General features: G+C 41.3%; 2 protein-coding genes across 10 annotated transcripts in view; one reads left to right on the top strand and one right to left on the bottom strand.

Moving 5' to 3' along the window:
- The first annotated feature begins 209 nt into the window (after nt 1–209).
- On the top strand, nt 210–6,304 carry cd180 (CD180 molecule). The gene is made up of 4 exons (XM_053617618.1): nt 210–342; nt 2,307–2,482; nt 4,315–4,475; nt 4,564–6,304. Exons 2-4 carry the CDS (start codon nt 2,390–2,392, stop codon nt 6,302–6,304), a joined length of 1,995 nt encoding a protein of 664 aa, XP_053473593.1. The 5' UTR covers nt 210–342; nt 2,307–2,389.
- Nucleotides 6,305–7,706: 1,402 nt separating this feature from the next.
- Nucleotides 7,707–17,958, bottom strand: part of mast4 (microtubule associated serine/threonine kinase family member 4) — a 97,654-nt gene continuing 87,402 nt past the window's right edge. For 5 of the 9 annotated variants that reach the window (XM_053618531.1, XM_053618533.1, XM_053618532.1 and 2 more), the window contains 7 exons: nt 17,456–17,673; nt 16,601–16,774; nt 16,067–16,293; nt 15,823–15,945; nt 14,598–14,734; nt 14,226–14,476; nt 7,707–14,121 (listed from right to left, as the gene is read on the bottom strand). In XM_053618531.1, the coding sequence (XP_053474506.1) occupies nt 10,580–14,121; nt 14,226–14,476; nt 14,598–14,734; nt 15,823–15,945; nt 16,067–16,293; nt 16,601–16,774; nt 17,456–17,673 (4,672 nt within the window). In that variant the 3' untranslated portion in view covers nt 7,707–10,579. The remainder of the gene's footprint in view (nt 14,122–14,225; nt 14,477–14,597; nt 14,735–15,822; nt 15,946–16,066; nt 16,294–16,600; nt 16,775–17,455; nt 17,674–17,958) is intronic. The other 4 variants (XM_053618529.1, XM_053618530.1, XM_053618537.1 and 1 more) reach the window with 1 other exon arrangement.

Here is a 17,958-nt window from a genome sequence, read left to right as displayed (position 1 = left end):
TATCGTCGTGCATCCTGCTCATAATTGTCCCTGAATAAACAGAACACTTGTACTGAAATAGATCGCTTTTCTGTCCCAGAGAGCGAGAAAGAGCGAGCGAGAGAGAGATTATACTTACTAATATGGTAAGTGGGCTGGAGTGTATCTGCATGATCGTGACTGCAGTGAACGTGGGCGCCTGGCTGTAGGGTGATGGTGTTCTCTGAGTCACGATGAAAAAGGTGGGATGCTGTTACACTAAACTACTTAGAGGAAACTGGGCAGATACAGTGACTGTGTGTTTTACAGGAAGAGCGAATAGGGGCATCTGTTCCTGATCATGTACTGTGGAGAAATTCGAAGGTAAATATTAACACACATTTGAAGCTCTTGGGTCGTTTGTCCAAACGCAGTGGATACTGAAAAGAAGAGGCCCTGCGTTTTGTCTTCTTTCCTTCTATTGTAACCAAGATGCCTTTATAAGCAAACTATCTGAAAGCGTTAGGTTATAATCTGTAAGCTAGATGTAGTGCAAGATCAAGCTTCCCAATGAGATAAACCGTCATCATTACATCAGAACACCTTGGGTAAAGTGTTAGCTTTTATGTTACTTTAAAAAAAAAAAAAAAGACGAAGCTATCAAAACAATTTGAGGAAAATGACGAGTTCCACCGAGAAAGCTAGCTAAATAATTAGCATTACACGCTCCAAAGCGAGTGTCAGCTTGCCAAAATGATGTCGGACTATCATTACAATACTTTTTTGCTTAGCCTAGAGCTGTGATTGTTTCGTTATTTCATTACCTCCACCACTCACCACAGTTCTCCTTCTTCTTTCACTTCTCTTCTGGCTTTCATTCTCTCCATTCCCAATTCAGTGCAAAGAAGTCCCAAATGCTAGCATAACATGGCCCTCTGGTATAGCATTGTGATACTACTACTACTACTACTACTACTACTACTACTAATAATAATAATAATAATAATAATGTGAAAAGCCAGACTTAAGAGTGATTCAAAGATCCTTATGAAAGGAAAAACCAAGGACCCCGCTAGCTCACCTGGATTAGGGAAACCGGGGCCCTGCCCTGGAGTGGCCTAGGGGGGAACTCATCGGCGAGCTCCTGGTGGTCGGGACTTTATCCATGGGACCGTCGTGTTGTGGGCCCACCACCTTCAGGAGGAGTAGTAAGGGTAAGCAGTAACACAGTGTTTGCGTGAAAACGTAATGTTCCTGTAGTATGCTAGCACATTAGCTAGTTAGAAACAGCGTGTTTATGAGAAGCATGTTAACCTTATTAACCTCATAACCTTGCCTGATTTGAGATAAAGATAAAGCTACGTTTTTCAGGCTAGAGGGCTTGATGAAGTGTAAATGTTTACGTCATCTCACATAAGCTGTATTTCATTACAAATACCCTAACTTTATTCCTCAAAGCTCTTGGCTGCTTTTAGTGACAGAATGGATTTGCAAATCAACTTAAACTTATTTATTTATTTTAAGTGTACCTCTTACTCTGTCCTTTTCTTCTTTTTGCAGAAACAGGCTGCATTTGTGTGAAAATAGACTAAATCAGGCTTAATCGAAATGTGCAGAAATCATACAAAAATACACACTTACAGAAAAAAAAACAAAAAGAAACATTGTAATGCAAATATATGAAGCCCGGATTACATTCAGTGAAGTGAATGATTAATGTAATGTATACACAATATATCACACACAGCCAATAACTCCAACGGTGTTCATACATAAAGCTGTTAAAGCTCAGGTCAGATTCTCTGGATTAATCGTTTAGCTGCAGTAAACATTCTCCCCTGCCTGATCTCCTGAAAAGTTTCTCTTTATTCATGTGCAAAAGATCATGTCTGGCTTTTTTATCTGTCAGGAATGTGGGACTGGGACTGTCTCAGCTCACTGCCTGTACAGGACCAGAGGAAAGACGATGTGAGTGCGCCCCCTGTTGGTAGTTTGGTATACAGCATAGTGAGACAGGAGGCTTCACACAGTTGTTCTACACCAGACCTACTGTATTGAGTGTGTGTGTGTGTGTGTGTGTGTGTGTGTGTGTGTGTGTGTGTGTGTGTGTGTGTGTGTAATGAAATCAGCCATTATGTAGCATAAGTATCAGCTTGTAGCATTCACATTCATCATGCACAAACTCATTAAATTACACCTAACCATGTTATTTCACAAGTGTTTCCTCTTTACTTAAAATCCGGCTTGAAAATGTCCAAACAATAAACTTCCTTTTTTTTTTCTGTGTCTGACGGGACAGAATGAGGCACGAAGGGAAGCAGGTTGATTCTGAGTGGGAATGATTTTAGTTTCAGGTTCTGCAATTCATCGCTGCACCTTTGTGAACATCTCGAATACAAGTCCTTATACAGTTCTTACTCGTAGAAGCACAATGGAAAGAGCGTTGTATATCTGCGTTGGAATCGTAGTTTACTTCATGCCGTGTATTGAGACGATACCTTGGATGAAGAAGCAATGCATAAAGGTAAGCTTGCATTATCTTCTGGAATCTCATTTTCTGGTGAAAACACACACACACACACACACACACACACACACACACACACACACACACACATACACGTCTTCATATCCTTGTGAGGACCTTTCTAAACCTAAATGTAGCCATAACCTTAAGCACAGTAACCAAAATGAAAACTTTTGGTTCTTTTAGTTTTTGAAATGAAGGCTGCAATGTTTGTTTTTTTTTTAAACAATCTAATTAATTAAACAAAACAGGCAGACAAACAAACAAAGACAGATAGACAAACAGACAAATAGATAAACAGATAAAGAAGCAGACAGATAAACAGACAGAGAGATAGACAAACAGACAGACAGACAAACAAACAAATAAATAGACAGATAAACAAACAGACAGGCAGATAAACAGACAAATAAGCAAACAGACAGACAGAAACAGGTAAATGAACAAACAAACAGACAGATAAACAGATACACACAAACAGACAGACAGATAAACACAAACAGACAGACATACAGACAGAAACAGACAGATAAACAGATACACACAAACAGACAGACAGATAAGCAAATAAACAGACAGACAGATAGACAAACAGACAGACATACAGACAGAAACAGACAGATAAACAGATACACACAAACAGACAGACAGATAAACAGATACACACAAACAAACAGATAAACAGATAAACAGACAGACAGACCGACAAATAAACAGAGAGAGATCAACAAAAAGTTTTCCTTATGAGGACCAGCTAAATGTCATAAGAGCAAAACTGTCAGATATCCCTAGCCGTGTGAGAATATTTGTACCCCATTAAGATATAAAACATGCACACGCACAAACACACACATTAAAAAAAATATGGTAAAGGTAAATTACAAAAAAGTTGATGTTTATACTAGACCTTTATACTTATATATGTATGTGTTTGTATAATATATATATATATATATATATATATTTAAAGTTAATCCTTGTACATATTTTAGTAACATCCCATAAAGTTATTATGGGATGTTTTATAGCTATGTGTTGGAGCACAATCAGTACAATAACTTATCCTTGCCAGTTTTTAATTGCTTTTGCTAGCTAGCATCGGATCATGATGTTGGTGTTGGAACACAATGGAAACTGAAATGGTGAAATACAAGTTCTGTTTTTTTTTTTTTTGTATTCCTTTCGAGCCTTGCTTCTATCGTTCCCTTTTGGCTATAGAAACACTGACGTTAAATGGTCAAACTACAGAACATCCAGTTTTCCCCGCCGTGTTTTAGAAACATAGCAGAATGTTAGTCAAGTACGAGCTGTTGGGGTTTTTTTGTTTGTTTTTTAGGTTAACATTTTAAGAACATTAATTTGAAAAATGAAAAGGAAAACAGTTCTTAATGTTCCCAGCACATTTTAAAACAAGTTAGTAGAACATATTTGTACCACCAATCACAGAACGTTCATTTGCAATGTTAAAGAAGGTTAAAACGACCGTTTTCATGCTGGTTTGTTTGGTAAGCTAACAGAACGTTTTGTAAAATAGTCCTAATTTGGACATCGACTGGTATTTTAAAAGTATTTTGAATCAAACACTTGTCATGAGTAATAATAAATACACAGAGCTGCTTGTTTATCGGTTTGTAGATTGGTGTACATAATAAACTGTGTGTATAATTGATGCTAACGAGTATGGATGATTTATTTCTTTACTTATTCACAGTATACTTATAATATACTTACAGTTTACTGTCCACGTATTCATTTGTAATAAACCTGGATATACCGTATGTTATTTTCTAGATGAAAAATGGTGCTATTTCCGTCCTTTGTTTCTTTAGACTGCGGATGGTTCTGACTGCAGTGGTTTGGCCCTGCAGCTCGTACCGGACGAGATCCCAGACTCCATCAAAACTCTTGACTTCAGTTTCAACTACCTCCCAACGCTATACAACTCAACTTTCCAACGACTGAGGAGTCTGGTTTCGCTGGATTTAACAAGGTTCGAGGAAAGGTCACACCATAGTACTGCCTGAATCCCAAACTTTTAAGATTTCACAGATTGACGTCATTAACGTTCGTTCACACAGGTGCAGCATTAATTTCATGTACGAAGACGTCTTTCAACATCAGCCCGATCTGGAGAGTCTCATTTTGGTAGCAAACCCACTGAACTTCATATCAGACAGAGCTTTCTCAGGACCGCTGGCTCTAAAACACCTCAGTCTAGCTGGGTCGACGGTACGCAGTCTCACGGACGTCCCGACAGCCCATCTTGAATTCTTGGAGACTCTGGATCTTCGAGGAAGCGACATTCACAACTTAGACGGTCTGGAAAATGTCCTGCTGCAACAGATGAAGAGGCTTTTTCTAGGTATGAATTCGATTGAGAAGATAAAAACGGCGGACATGGAGAAACTTCAGGGAACAAGCGGCCTGGAGATCAGCTTTAAGGGAAATGATCTCGTTGATGTCGAACCGAACGCTTTTCGGAACTTAGACATGGGCAGCTTGGATTTTAGTGGCTGCTTCAACAAAATGGACATTTCCGTACTGCTGAAGGGGCTAGAGGGAGTGAAAACGAACAAGCTTTACTTAGGGATATATGAGGACAGCGCTAAGAACTACATCACGCTGACCGCCCTTCAGTCTTTCTGTAACATATCAGTGAGTGATGTAGATTTTCAGCTGCAACATTTCCGTGATCTCTCAAACACGGGCTTTAGATGTTTCGCACACATTCAGAAGTTAGATTTCACCAGGGCACACCTTTCAGCATTTCCATTAAGCTTGTCCAACCTGTCCATGCTGTCGCACTTGGTACTGAATGACAATTCTTTTCACAGCGTGTGCGATGTTAATGCGGCAAACTTCCCCAAGTTGACGTATTTGTCAGTGAGTAGAAACGGTAAATATCTTCACTTCAAAGAAAACTGTTTGGAACCGCTGTCCTATCTGGAGGAGCTACAACTTAGCCATAGTAGCTTGATGACTGGAGATTTTTGTTGTAACAAACAACTGACTGGTCTCCGAGAACTAAAATCCCTCAATCTCAGCTATAATTTCCTCATGAACTGGGAGCCACTGCCATTTAACGCCACTCCGAAGCTGAAGCATCTCGACCTCACCCAGACCAAGTACGTCCTCAACAGCAGCTCTCCGTTTAGCAATCTAGAAAAGCTTCAAACTCTTAATCTCTCATTCACAGACTTTAAACTGTTAGAAAATGCCGATATACTGAAAGGTCTGACCAAGCTACGCGTGCTAAACCTCAAAGGGAACACGATACCGGGTGGCGTGCTTGCAAAAACAAAGAACTTTGACTACATTCCTCTTTTGGAGAGCTTGGTTCTCTCTTCATGTGGCATCAAGGCAATCAGTGAAAACGTCTTTAAAGACTTTGCTAATCTCAATAATGTAGATCTCAGCGAAAATCAGCTGGTTAAACTCCGCCTCGCTGATTTCTACTCGCTAAACCAGATCCAGCTCAACTTTGCAGGCAATAAAATTACAGTCGTGGATGTTAAAATTGTCGAAGACTTAGGGACACGCAGTACTATTGATCTGAGCTCCAACCCACTGGCCTGCAATTGTACTACTTATCCGTTTATTATGTGGGTTAAAGAAAATTTCAGCAAAATGAAGCACATAGAAAGGACATTTTGCAACGCCACAAATGAGAAGGTTATAGACGTAGATCTGCAGTGCGTCTTTTCAAACCGAGCGTTAGGGATTGTCCTCGGACTCGCGATAGCGATCACGATTATAATCTCTCTGTTGTATTTTGTGAAGAAAATTCAGGCACGATACAGATCTTACTCAGTATTGTAGAAATACCATGATAATAAAGCAACCGTATAGCACACAATTTGCACCCTGATGAAATTTTTTTTTTAGCAAATTTTATATTATTTAAAAAATATATACATGAATTGTTAATTCCCACCCTGAAATTAAGCTTGCTAGTGGTTTTAATTAAATAAATTTATACTTACATTAGCTAGCTTGCTAGTACCTTTTTATTTGAAGTTAAACGATGCTTAAACTTACAAAAGCTATCTTGCTAATTCCTGTCTTTAATTAAACAATATTTACATTAGCTAGCTTTCTAGTAACTTTTAGTTAAAATATACTTAAACTCACAAAAGCTAGCTTGCTAGTGCCTGTCTTTAATTAAACAATATTTACATTAGCTAGCTTGCTAGTACATTTTTTTTAGTTAAATTATGCTTAAACTTACAAAAGCTAGTCTGCTAGTGCCTGTCTTTAATTAAACATTATTTACATTAGCTAGCTTGCTAGTACCTGTGTTGTTTTTTTAAATGATGCTTAGACTTATAATAGCTAGCATGCTAGTCTCCGTTTTACTTAAATGATACTCACATCAGTTAGCATGCTAGTGACGTGTTTTAATTAAATGATTAAATTTACATTCTGTTTAAACTTACACCCGTTTCCAGTGAAGCGATCCTTAGACGTCCGGTAGCTAGCTTCTTAGCAAACGTGGCTAGCTACTAAAGTCCAATAAACACACACGAAACTGTGTGTAACTCTGTGTCACTGTAGTGAACATACAGTATCCCAGTATTCTATTTGTCTTTTCAATAAACTGTTCTGAAAACATTTGTGTGTGTGTATATTTTAAAGTAAATGTAAAAATGAAACGTGAAACATGCTGACTGGAGAATTATTTACACCCCACACATAAATATACAGTAGATATTTTACTACTTTGGTGTGGAAACAACTCCGCTTCGCTTCAGGGCACATTACACCACCCGGTCCTTCACGATTATTTTTCTTTAACAGCACATAAGTTAGGAAGTTATGTTTCATTTCATACAGTTGTATTTATTACTGTACATATACATTTTAACCACGTATAACCGGTTTTTGGGTTTCTACGTGTGGAAAGTTCAGGAATTAAAAACTGTAATGCCTCCAATAAATAAATAATATTTATTTGTACAGATTGTGTTTATAATCATGAATAATAATAAATTTGTGTCATGTGATCAAACCTTTATTTTCGCCCGGCCATCTTCTCTTGCATCACGGCCTTGTGTTTTGTTTTTGTTTTTTTAACCATCTTGAGTGGTTATAAATGATCAAATCATGTAGGGATAATAAGAAAGAGCTCATACTCATGCCTATGTTTTTAAATAAAGGCATTATATAACCAGAAATGAGCAGTAATGATGGGATGTACTGTACTTCAAGGGAGACAGAAGCGTAACGTCATGCCTGTTTTATTTTCAGAATTATACCATTTTTAGAAGTATAAATATTTGTATAGAATACAACATCTATGACATCCATAGAGCTTCCATTGGGTGAAATACAAAAACTCAAAACCACACTTCTTATTGCACAGATTCTAAAGACAGACGACGATGAAGACGATGAAGCAGGGCCGTTTATACAAACACTAGCTTCACAGAACGGGTGACAGAAAAAGAACATTTCAGAAAATACGCCGGACGCTTCAGACCCGACAGATTCACGATGGATAGATTGACTATACCACAGACTGACGATCTTAAACTGCACAACCTGCTGGAGAAGGACGCCATGCAAACACTACGATCGCAATGTCCTGTGACGTGGACACAGATTTGGCAAATTAATAACACCATATTCAAAATATACATCCAGGAATTCGCTGTAAACAAAGAAATGTGCTTAGTTATTAAGGATGTTACATCAGTCATCTCTATAATTAAAAAAAAAAAAAAAAAAAAAAAAAAGGCATGGGGACCGAAAGACAAATCCATCGAATAAACATTTGTAGCTTGACTATATTTACGCCCTGTTACACAAACATTCACGTCCCTCTAATGGTCTTGTCCTTCGTTAAACGCAGAAGCGACATTAACGATAAGGTGCATTTCGTCTCCTCACGCTACTACAAACACTACATAAGTTTCATGAGGACTTCTGATTTTGCTAATACCGCTTTAAAAAAAAAAAAAAAAAAAAAAATCGCTCTAATTCATTCGTTTTTTTTTTCCCCTTAACGTTAAATCGCTTTATAACGATCGTTTCGTGCCTCGTTTGACTCGCGCTCACGTTCAGCTCCTACGCGTCGTATAGTCTTCGCGATCTACAGATAACTAGAATATCACTTGAAATATAATAGATTAGACCATTTACGGCAAAGTCACTAAAATATCTCTTCAGTTAAGTTTATATGACATAAAAGGACTGATTACTGTAGTCATTTCAGAGCACATATCACGCACAAAAGATGATCGAGTAACGCAGGATTGAAACGGTACGCGTCATTACCGTGTACGCGGACGCGTCACAGAACGACTCGGATGACTCGGAGACGACACACACGTCACAGTCACGGTTTGAAACAAATGAATTTGACCGTATATTTCAGTCATGGATTTAAAGGTACAGCTAACGGACAGTGCAAAAGCACTAGATTATTATTATTATTATTATTATTATTACACGTCCCACTTTTAGAAGTATTTATACATTGTACTTGACTGACTGAGCAACTGATGGGCAATCAAACGAGACAGGACACTGGAACACTAGCTGAACGTCATGACTGTGAAAGTCCACCCTGACTGATCATAAACGTGGCCAGCGTTTAAACCCTCAACATCTAGTTTACACGTGTACGCGGCCAAATGGAAACAAATAGCCCTAAAATCCTTACGTGACAAAATGTGCTGAAAAGGGGAGTGGGGGGGGGGGGGGGGGTAATCATAATCATAACACACAGGGTTGCAAACCTTTTAACATTCACTTCCTTTTTTTTATTATTATTATTTATTTATTTAAAAAATAGAGCTTCTGCACTATTTAACATTCCACTGTTCGATCTTTTAGTAAATCAGCAACAATCGGAGGACATCCTAGGTGTCTTTAAGCCTTTGCCTTAAAGCACAATTGCGTACGAGTGCGATTACTGCTTTTAGTGCCTGTGTAATTTCAAGTATAGATCACATCAGAGGCCAAGAGCTCGCCTTTTTTTTTGTTTTTGTTTTTTTCCGATTTTTTTCCACTAGCTTATTTCAGATGGCATCGTGAAAAATATTTCACCGAGCAACAAACATTACAGTATACAAACATATAGTACATAGCAAAATATATACATATAAAACACACAACACTCATATTGAGAATCGTAGTCCTGATCCGACGGATCGGCGTCACGTTTGTACAATTAACATTGCTTTATGTACAGTACGTTGCATAAAAATGAGTATTTAGTAAATGCATGTGAAAGGAATGTGAATTTCGACACAACCTGCTAAGAACAGCAAGCTGGACAGCCCAAAAATACTCTAAGGCCCCTTCCACTAGATATGAAACCAGAACCCTAAGATGATTCCATTATAAAATAGTTCTAGGTGAGAAGCACGGGATAAACGTGCGTTCCCTCGGCCCAAAACGAACTTTGCCTTTAAGTAGGTCAAAGCAAACGAGAACGAAAAGAACGACGAGACGAAAACAACGTCGGTGGGTTGTTTTTTGTTGTTTTTTTTTTTCCACATGAAGAGTGTGTGCTGAGAGATCAGCACCATTGCTACAAATACTTCATCTGTGGCTTTTTAAATGCGGACAAAACCGTTCGAAACGATTCGCTTAACCTTCGTATGGATTGAGAAATGCCTGTAATTTATTTATTTATTTATTTAAATGTACTGAAATGCAGAGTGATTCCAACGACTCCTAAACAATAAGTGGAGTTCTTGTTTGGTGCGATCTAAATTGGCACGGTTCACTTACGACTCGAAGGCATCGGATCCCTCGACGTCGAACGGATTGCACGCGACTTTTCTATACACCTCGTGATATCTTTTCTTGTGATGCACAAAACTATAAAAAACGACGATCAGCAGCAAATCGGGTACATTCAAACCTAGGATTTTTCAGAAACGTACTGCAGACTAGCACACACACGAGCACTCGTCGCTTTCGCCCCTCCAGGAAACACTGAAATAACAGCTTCATCGGTCCTCAGAATGGAAGGTGCTATAATACAATGCATGGAAAGTTTAAAAAAAAAAGAAAAAACAGAGAGAGATTGCCTCGCAGTCTTTCTTACAAAAGGTGATTTGGAGAGCGTCGATAACCCCACCGTCACTTTTTATTATTCGAACCTCTGGGCAGATCTTTGGACTGCTTGGCGCGAGGTGAATCTTTTTCTGGTGCTACGCCATCCTTCGCCGACGTTGTGGATTTCTGCGAGTCTTTACGGTTTACTTTCTGCGAGGAGTCTGATGACTTTGAGACCTTCTCAGTCTCCACTGTGGCCACGGTACCCTTGCCTGTAGGAGATCCGCTTGGTGCGTGAACCTTAGCAGTAGGTACAGGTACAGAACCGACGTGAGGGCCTGTCTGAGGCAAGTTCTCTCTCTGTGGTTTAGTTTTCGATGGAGGAAGTGTGGACTCTCTCTGCTCCTTTGGTTTTAGATCAGCGTTGTCTTTGATGGTCTGCAGTGGTGCTTTACTTTCTTGTGTTCCTCTTTCTTCGGTTGCTTTCCCACCCTGGTGTGTAACAGGAGGGGGTTCTGACTTGGCTTTGTTCTTGGAGCTCGACAGGCCTTGTTTTGCAGTGGAACTAGTACCTGACTGTTGTGGTTGTTTTTTCAGAACAGTAACAACCTCCTTCTTGCAAACATCAAGTACCAAGTGCTTGGTGATCCTCTGACTGGCTACATCTGCAGTATTCTTGACTTTCAACTTTTCTTCAAGCATGCTTGCTGACTGAACTTGCACATTATGGCTCATTTTTTCACTGCCTTTGGCACCAGAATCCTGATTTGACTTTACGCTGTCATTTTTGACCTCTGCAGTATTATGAGTCCCTTTTGGTATAGTGCACTTTGCATTTTCTTTCAAAACTACTATATTTTGTGGCATTTTGTCTTTAGATGATATAGTATTGGACTCATCACTCGTCCCTTCTGGAACCATCCAAGTCTTATGATCCTTGTCCTTGATTTGAGTTTGGACGCCACATGGTTCCTGACATTGAAAACTGTGCCTTTTGCCATCTTCCACCCCAGAGTTTTGTGTTTTGACAGCGCCATCATCTTTGGAGTGAGGATTTGAGCTTTTCTGTCTGTTTCCTGAGACAGAATTGGTTAGCGTTTTCGAAGTTATTTGCAGAGACTGTTTAATCGCAGTGCTGTCCGACTTGACTTCGACAGGCGGCTCTGGGCTTTTGGGTACCTGCTGTGGTGACTGGAGAACCACAGCAGAAGTAGTCTTAAGAGGAGCACATTTGGGAGATGCATTGTTTTTATCCTGTTTGGTTTGAAGAGGTGGATCAGGAGGCAACTTGATATCTGGTGCCGGCGAAGCTGCTGAAGATACTGGAACGGATACTTTTTCTTTTATTAAACCCTGTGACTGAACCGGTTCTGATTTCACATTCAACACGGCTGTGCTACTTGCCGTAGTCTGTTCAGGCATCGTCTCGGAAATCTTATGTACATTTTGAGCTGTGCTTTCTGGTTTCTTCTCGTCACTCCTCCCGATCCCACCTTTTGAATCTAAACCTGACTTTTGTGCGCTAAACGTTCTGTCTGGTTTTGGAGGCAAAGTCTGAGCCGAAGCCATTGTTGAGCTCTGAGCTCCTGCGTCATCGTCTCTGACGGTTTTAGACTGATGAACCTCCTGTGGAACCACAGCAAAGCCCAGTGTATTCAGTGCTCGATCTTTCTCCATGGTTATTTGGCTGGTGTTTACAACATCCTTCTCCAAGTTCTGTGGACTGACAAGGATCTCTCTCACATTTTTATCTTGATCAGCACCACAGAGGTCTGAATGTACAGATGGGTTTTGTTTGATGACCTGGTCATGGGTCACTGGTGTCTTTGTTTCTACAGTGCTGTTTTGCAGTGTAGGCTTTTCCTCTGGATTTTCCATCTCATCATCTTGGTCTTCATTACTGACCTCCCTTATCGAGGGCGTTTTCCCACAAGCAAAATGAGTATTGTGCCGAACAGACCTCATCTCCTGAGCTGTTTTCAACTTAGCCTCTGGTTTTCCACCTGTTGACAAATCTACAGGCTCCATTTTACTGGCTATGGCCTGTAACTTGATTCCTTCACCCTGCTTATTTTTGTCATGAGTACCTTCATGGCTAACTGAGCCAACAACACTGTCTCTATTGCATGTGGGTTCTTCTTTTCCTGCATTTTTGCTGTTCAATGCAGAAAGACTTTCCATCTCCGCAGCAGTCTGTGTCTGTTTATTTGTGGGGGTCTGGGGAGGCTTTTCACTCTGGTTTTGCAGTGTTCCAGCCAGACCAACAGTATCAGCTTGGCTGCTGGCTATTCTCGAGAGACATGTATCAGTTTTGGAGATCCTGGGTCCAGAGAGCAGTCCTATGTCCAGTGTACCCTTCAGTGGTTTCAGGGAAGACACGAGTCGTGCCTCTAATTTGTACTCGGATGAAGTTTTTCTGATGGATCCCTCAGTGGACGAGATAATCTGGAGCTTCTCCACGGCACTCTCCCCTCGCCCACTGAATAGCTTAGGGCTCAAGGAATCTGTGTTGATTCCAGAAGTGGTGATTCCAGCAGAATCCAGCTGGAGACTTTTGGACCTAGTGGCATTAAAGTGAAGGCTTTCATGAACGCCAGGGGTGATTCGACACATACAGTCCTCACGCTCATCAAAGGACTGCCTTTTTCTAGCAAATTCCATACTGGGAGCTTTGAAATCGAACCTGTCTGGTTTACTGCCCTCTTTAATCGGCCAGGCCAGCTGTCGATCTGACTGGGTTGGGGCTGATCTTATACCCTCATTTAAGATTGAGGCAGACTCCCCAGTGCTGCTCATGGAGTCAGCAATGCTTTCACATGCTCTGGTGTTGAGTTTTTTATATAGGACATCTTTTACTGTAGCACTAGCTTTGTTATCAACAGAGCAATACCCAGCGGTGCTTTGGGTAGATTCAGCCTCTTGAATAGCGTCTTGTTTTTGCAGAGATTCTCGTCTCTCGTGCCAGTCCTGTCTTTTTGCTACCACTTTGGCCTTCAATTTCTCCTTATCAAGATCCTCCACCATTTCCTGGCGACCGACCTTACGAGTCACAGGCCGTTTCAGGCAGCCCTGCTCGGCAGGTCTTACTCGGGTGATGGCGGGAAGTTCACAAGAGATCTCCTCCACACACTGAAGTGTGTGCTCACCTCCGGATGCAGCCCCAGCCTGAACTTCCTCTTGGGTCACCTCTAGACTGTGTTTTCGGGAGCAAAGGTGCTTTTTGTCCCCTGTGTAGGACGGCGAGAGCTTTTCCTCTGACTGAACCCTCTTAAGGAGCGGGGACCGAGGGGGTTCGGCACTTTTAGGGCGCACCATGTGCCTGACGATTGTAGGGGGCGAGTGCATCTTTGCTGAGAAGGTCTGAGTAGTTTTGGAGCTTCCCACTGAGTGAGTGAGCAAGGGGGAAGGAGATCGCTGAGGGGAGGTGGGCTGAGGGGTTGGGGAAGGTGTTCGAGCCAGCGGGGACAGCGGGATGCTCCCCGCTGATTTCCGCCGGCTCTGACGAAGCCGCTGCCCAGGCAACTTGGGGCCCAAACCATGCAAAGTGTTAGGACGGACATGGCCAGAACCAGCGGGGGAATTTGGTGCACTGGAGCTAGGGGAACTGCTCTGAGAGGATGTGCCACCTGGGAATACGATGAAAAATAACATTGCTGTGTGAACAAAAAAAAGCGACTCAGAAACAAACCAACTCAGTAATATGTAGACCCTCAAAAGCTACGTCTCTGACCTGATTGATTGAAGTCCGGTGTGGGCCGGAACGAGGTAGTGGGGGAGTGAGGAGACAGGCTGTGTGTAGGGGATCCTGGCAGACTCTCCCCTGAGGACAGTGATCGGTTTAAGGAGGTAAAACTGCGGCTGGTGTGGAGCAGGGGAGAGGGCTGCATGGCAAAGCGCCTGAATACTGACCGTCGTCTGGGAAGGCAAAGGTTTTGAAATGGTTTTTGAACTACGTTAAGAGTATATGTAATGCAAATAAAGCTATTGTAGTGGTGAAATAAGCAACAGCCCCAAGGAAAAATGAAACAAAAATGATTAGATTAGTATTTATAATATAGTATTACATTTATGAATGTTCAATTTGCAAAAGATGCCGCCGTACCGTTCTTGTGTCTTCTCCTTCTTGGGCTTCTTGGTTCTCCTTATCATTTTGCTCCGATAACTATTCCTTCTAGCCGGACCCGTCTTGATTGAAGTATTCTCAAAAGGAGTAGTGGATATAGCAACCTTGCTTCCACTCTAAAAAAGAAAAAAAAAGAAAAAGAACCCTATAGTTTTACTTTATTGCGTTCATACTAGCATCTATCTCTAGACATATAGATACTCTAGAGCCATGGCCAACACTAGAGCCATGGGGCCCAGACCTCAGTAATTTCAGAAGGTTTTTTATTTATTTTTATTTTTTATAAACCTCCCATCTAGCACCTCCAGTGGTCAAACATGGACACAGTGACATCCTGATAACATAGCGGCACAATGTAGCAAACTATGAGGAGAAAAAAAAAACTGTAAGCCAAAATATTTAACTTTGACTGACATGAGTCATAACAGTTAATCTAAGAATAGAAGCATACTGTAAAATAAATTGTAAATGAGCAGTTCTTGTAGTACATACAGCATTTTGGTATACTGAATATGACGTGGATCACATTTCTGCAGCATGGACCTCACTAAAACTTTTAATTTCACACATGCTTTGCTCCTGCAGAGACTGACCATGCCTGCACTTATTAATGTTTTTTTTTTTTAATAAACTCACTTGGCCCAATTCCCCCAAAATAAATGTTAGAATTTAGGAATTTTATGGTTAGCGCTTTTGGGCTGAGAAGGCCTGAGTAGTTTTGGAGTTTGGCCCCTGAGTATGTGCCCAAGGGGGAAGGTGACTGCTGTGGGGTTGGCAATGGCGTAGTTACCTGTAGCTCAAAAATGTTGTTTTCTGCAACTTTGTAACACTTTGAACGGTGAACTAATAGAGAACATAAGCGTAGGCTGTCTTCTTTCTAAGAAAAATATGATATGGAGGATCTTTTAAGTAGTATGTTGTGGTAGTGGGGGCGTGGTTGAGCGTTAGCTGCGGATGGAGAGGAGGCGGGTTGAACCGGCAGGTAACACGTGGTGATTCTCACCTGTGTGTGATTATCACCAGGTTACTTACATGTGCTTTGTTTGTTTTTTTTCAGAACTAATGCCATGAACCAGAGAGAGTGGGACAGAGCTCACATATAACACTCACACACAGCCTAGTAATGATGCACACAACCAGGGTTAGGCTGGACTACGCTACATTACTCATAAATGTGACCCTGTAGTGAGGACAGTCTTCTCACCTTCAGCAACAGTTCCACCACCTCAGTGTGGACCAGTCCATGGACGGTTTCCCCATTGACATGAGTGATCAAGTCTCCAGCTTTGAGCCCAGCCTTTTGAGCAGGTCCGTTGTCTTCCACATTCTGACAATCAGTTTAAAATGACAGTTCAAACAAAGTATTGACGGGTAAAGGAGGACAATGTGGTCAAAATGTATAGCAAAAAAAAGTCTAATACTGAACTACCCTGATTAGCTTAGCTTACCCAGACCATGTGATAGACAGTATAGACATCACTGTCGCAAGCGTAGACTCGAATAGCTCGGAGTGTGAAGCCAAACTTCTTCCCTGAACTGTGAATTATGATTGGCTGGCGTGAGATGGCAGCAGAGAGGGAGGAGTCTCGGCTGGGGGAGGAGTCCCTGGAGGACGGGTTTGATGACAGTGAGTGTGGAGACATGGGACTGGCCAGTGGGGACGTGCCAAAAACATCTGCAGGAAGAATACAAGTGCGTTGGTGAGTATATAATCGATGCTACACTATGATGCGCCTTCCTATTTCATCGTTTCGTCCTTTATTCTATTAACAGTGACAAAAGGTGTTTAATTAATCCTCGTTCAGCAAGCAAGGACGCGCCAAGCTCTCTATACTCATCTAGCCAAGAGCTATTCCGCAAAATGGAGGACTCACAAGCTGGAGATAAGGCATGGTAATTTCAAACATCTTTCATCTCTCTCTGACAAATCGTCAACCCATCCTGCGGGGAAAAGGCGTACGCTTTCCGAACCTAACTCTCACCTGCAGGGATCATGAGAGACAGAGCGCTGGTGGATGACGATTTAGGTATGCTGGTCTCTGGTCTCGGGGAGGTAGAATGGCTGATCGTGTCAGTGGATGGCTTGTCGGCAGTGTCTGGACTGCCCACGCCCTCGGGACGTGATATCAGCTGGTCCAGGTGTTCAGAGAAACTGCCTGTTCAAACACAGACAAGAAAAAAGCCTGTCAGGGCATTGCTTTTGCCTAATGACAGGTAAAACACTCTGAGCTGCGAAGATCATTATATAGTTGCTTTGGTTTTTGAGAGAGAAAAAGATCAATTTACCTCCATTTCACAATTTATGTTCAATAAAAGAATTCGAAAGGCTTTTTTAAAAAAATGAACTATCCTGCATCAAGACCTCAATCCACAACATGAAGCACAAAATACTTTGAGAAGAACAAAAAGAAGAACAATTTCTGCTTTGACCCTCAGAGTATCCCGACCTGGTCTGAAGAAATAAGTGTACGACATCTGTCAGAGTTATAATAGATGTGTCACAAATAGTTGGCGAATATTAAATGAGAGGATATGAAAGAGGTTGGAGGAAATAATAAAGGCAAAAGGGTGACAATACAAGTTACTAGGAAGTGTTTCTATCACATTCAGCTGCTTTTTAACTTGTGATCTGAGATCATCTGCAATTTTCACTATTAATATCCGAACATTATCGACTGTAGTAGAATATATTTTTTTTAATGATAATGCAACATCTGAAAAACCGTAAATACTGATTCTTATTTGAACTCAACTGTTGTTTCAGTAATTCGGTCTGCTTGGGTGTAATTACGCCTAAAACAATAAGAAATAAATCTGTTTGGCTACAAAGGCAGTACCTGACAGGGTGGCGTTGCTGACTGGGCTGGACGGCGTGGTGGCGTCATGCTCGTCCTGAGGAAGCTCTCCGACAGAGAAGGTCACTTTACTGGCCTTGTCCGGGGACAGCGAACTCTCGCAGCTCTCCGCTTCGGCTGAAATGGCAAACTTAGGCAGGAGTCCTGAGTGTCGGCCTGCGCTGGTGCTCTCGACGTCAGACGAGTGGGACAGGGACGGTCTGGCCACAGAAACATGACTGGTTCTATCATCACAGTGATCATCAATGCAGCACACAGCAAAATAAAATAAAAAAAAAACTTTTAAAAGTCCATTCAGATCCAATACATGGTTCCAGTGATACAAATTCAGGATCAGTTTCTGGGAAGGTACCTTACTTCACAATACAGTAATTATTCGGCCCCTCCGGGATTAACCATTTCGCGGTCGCAGAAATTAACGCAAAATCAAATAAACTCTAATATTCGAAGGAGCTTGCAATTTTCCACAGATTTGGTCCAAGACA

Source organism: Ictalurus furcatus, chromosome 28, assembly GCF_023375685.1.
Source record: "Ictalurus furcatus strain D&B chromosome 28, Billie_1.0, whole genome shotgun sequence".
Lineage (NCBI taxonomy): Eukaryota > Metazoa > Chordata > Actinopteri > Siluriformes > Ictaluridae > Ictalurus > Ictalurus furcatus.
The sequence above is the reverse complement of the archived record's forward strand: the minus strand, read 5'-3'. Positions and strand labels throughout refer to the sequence as shown.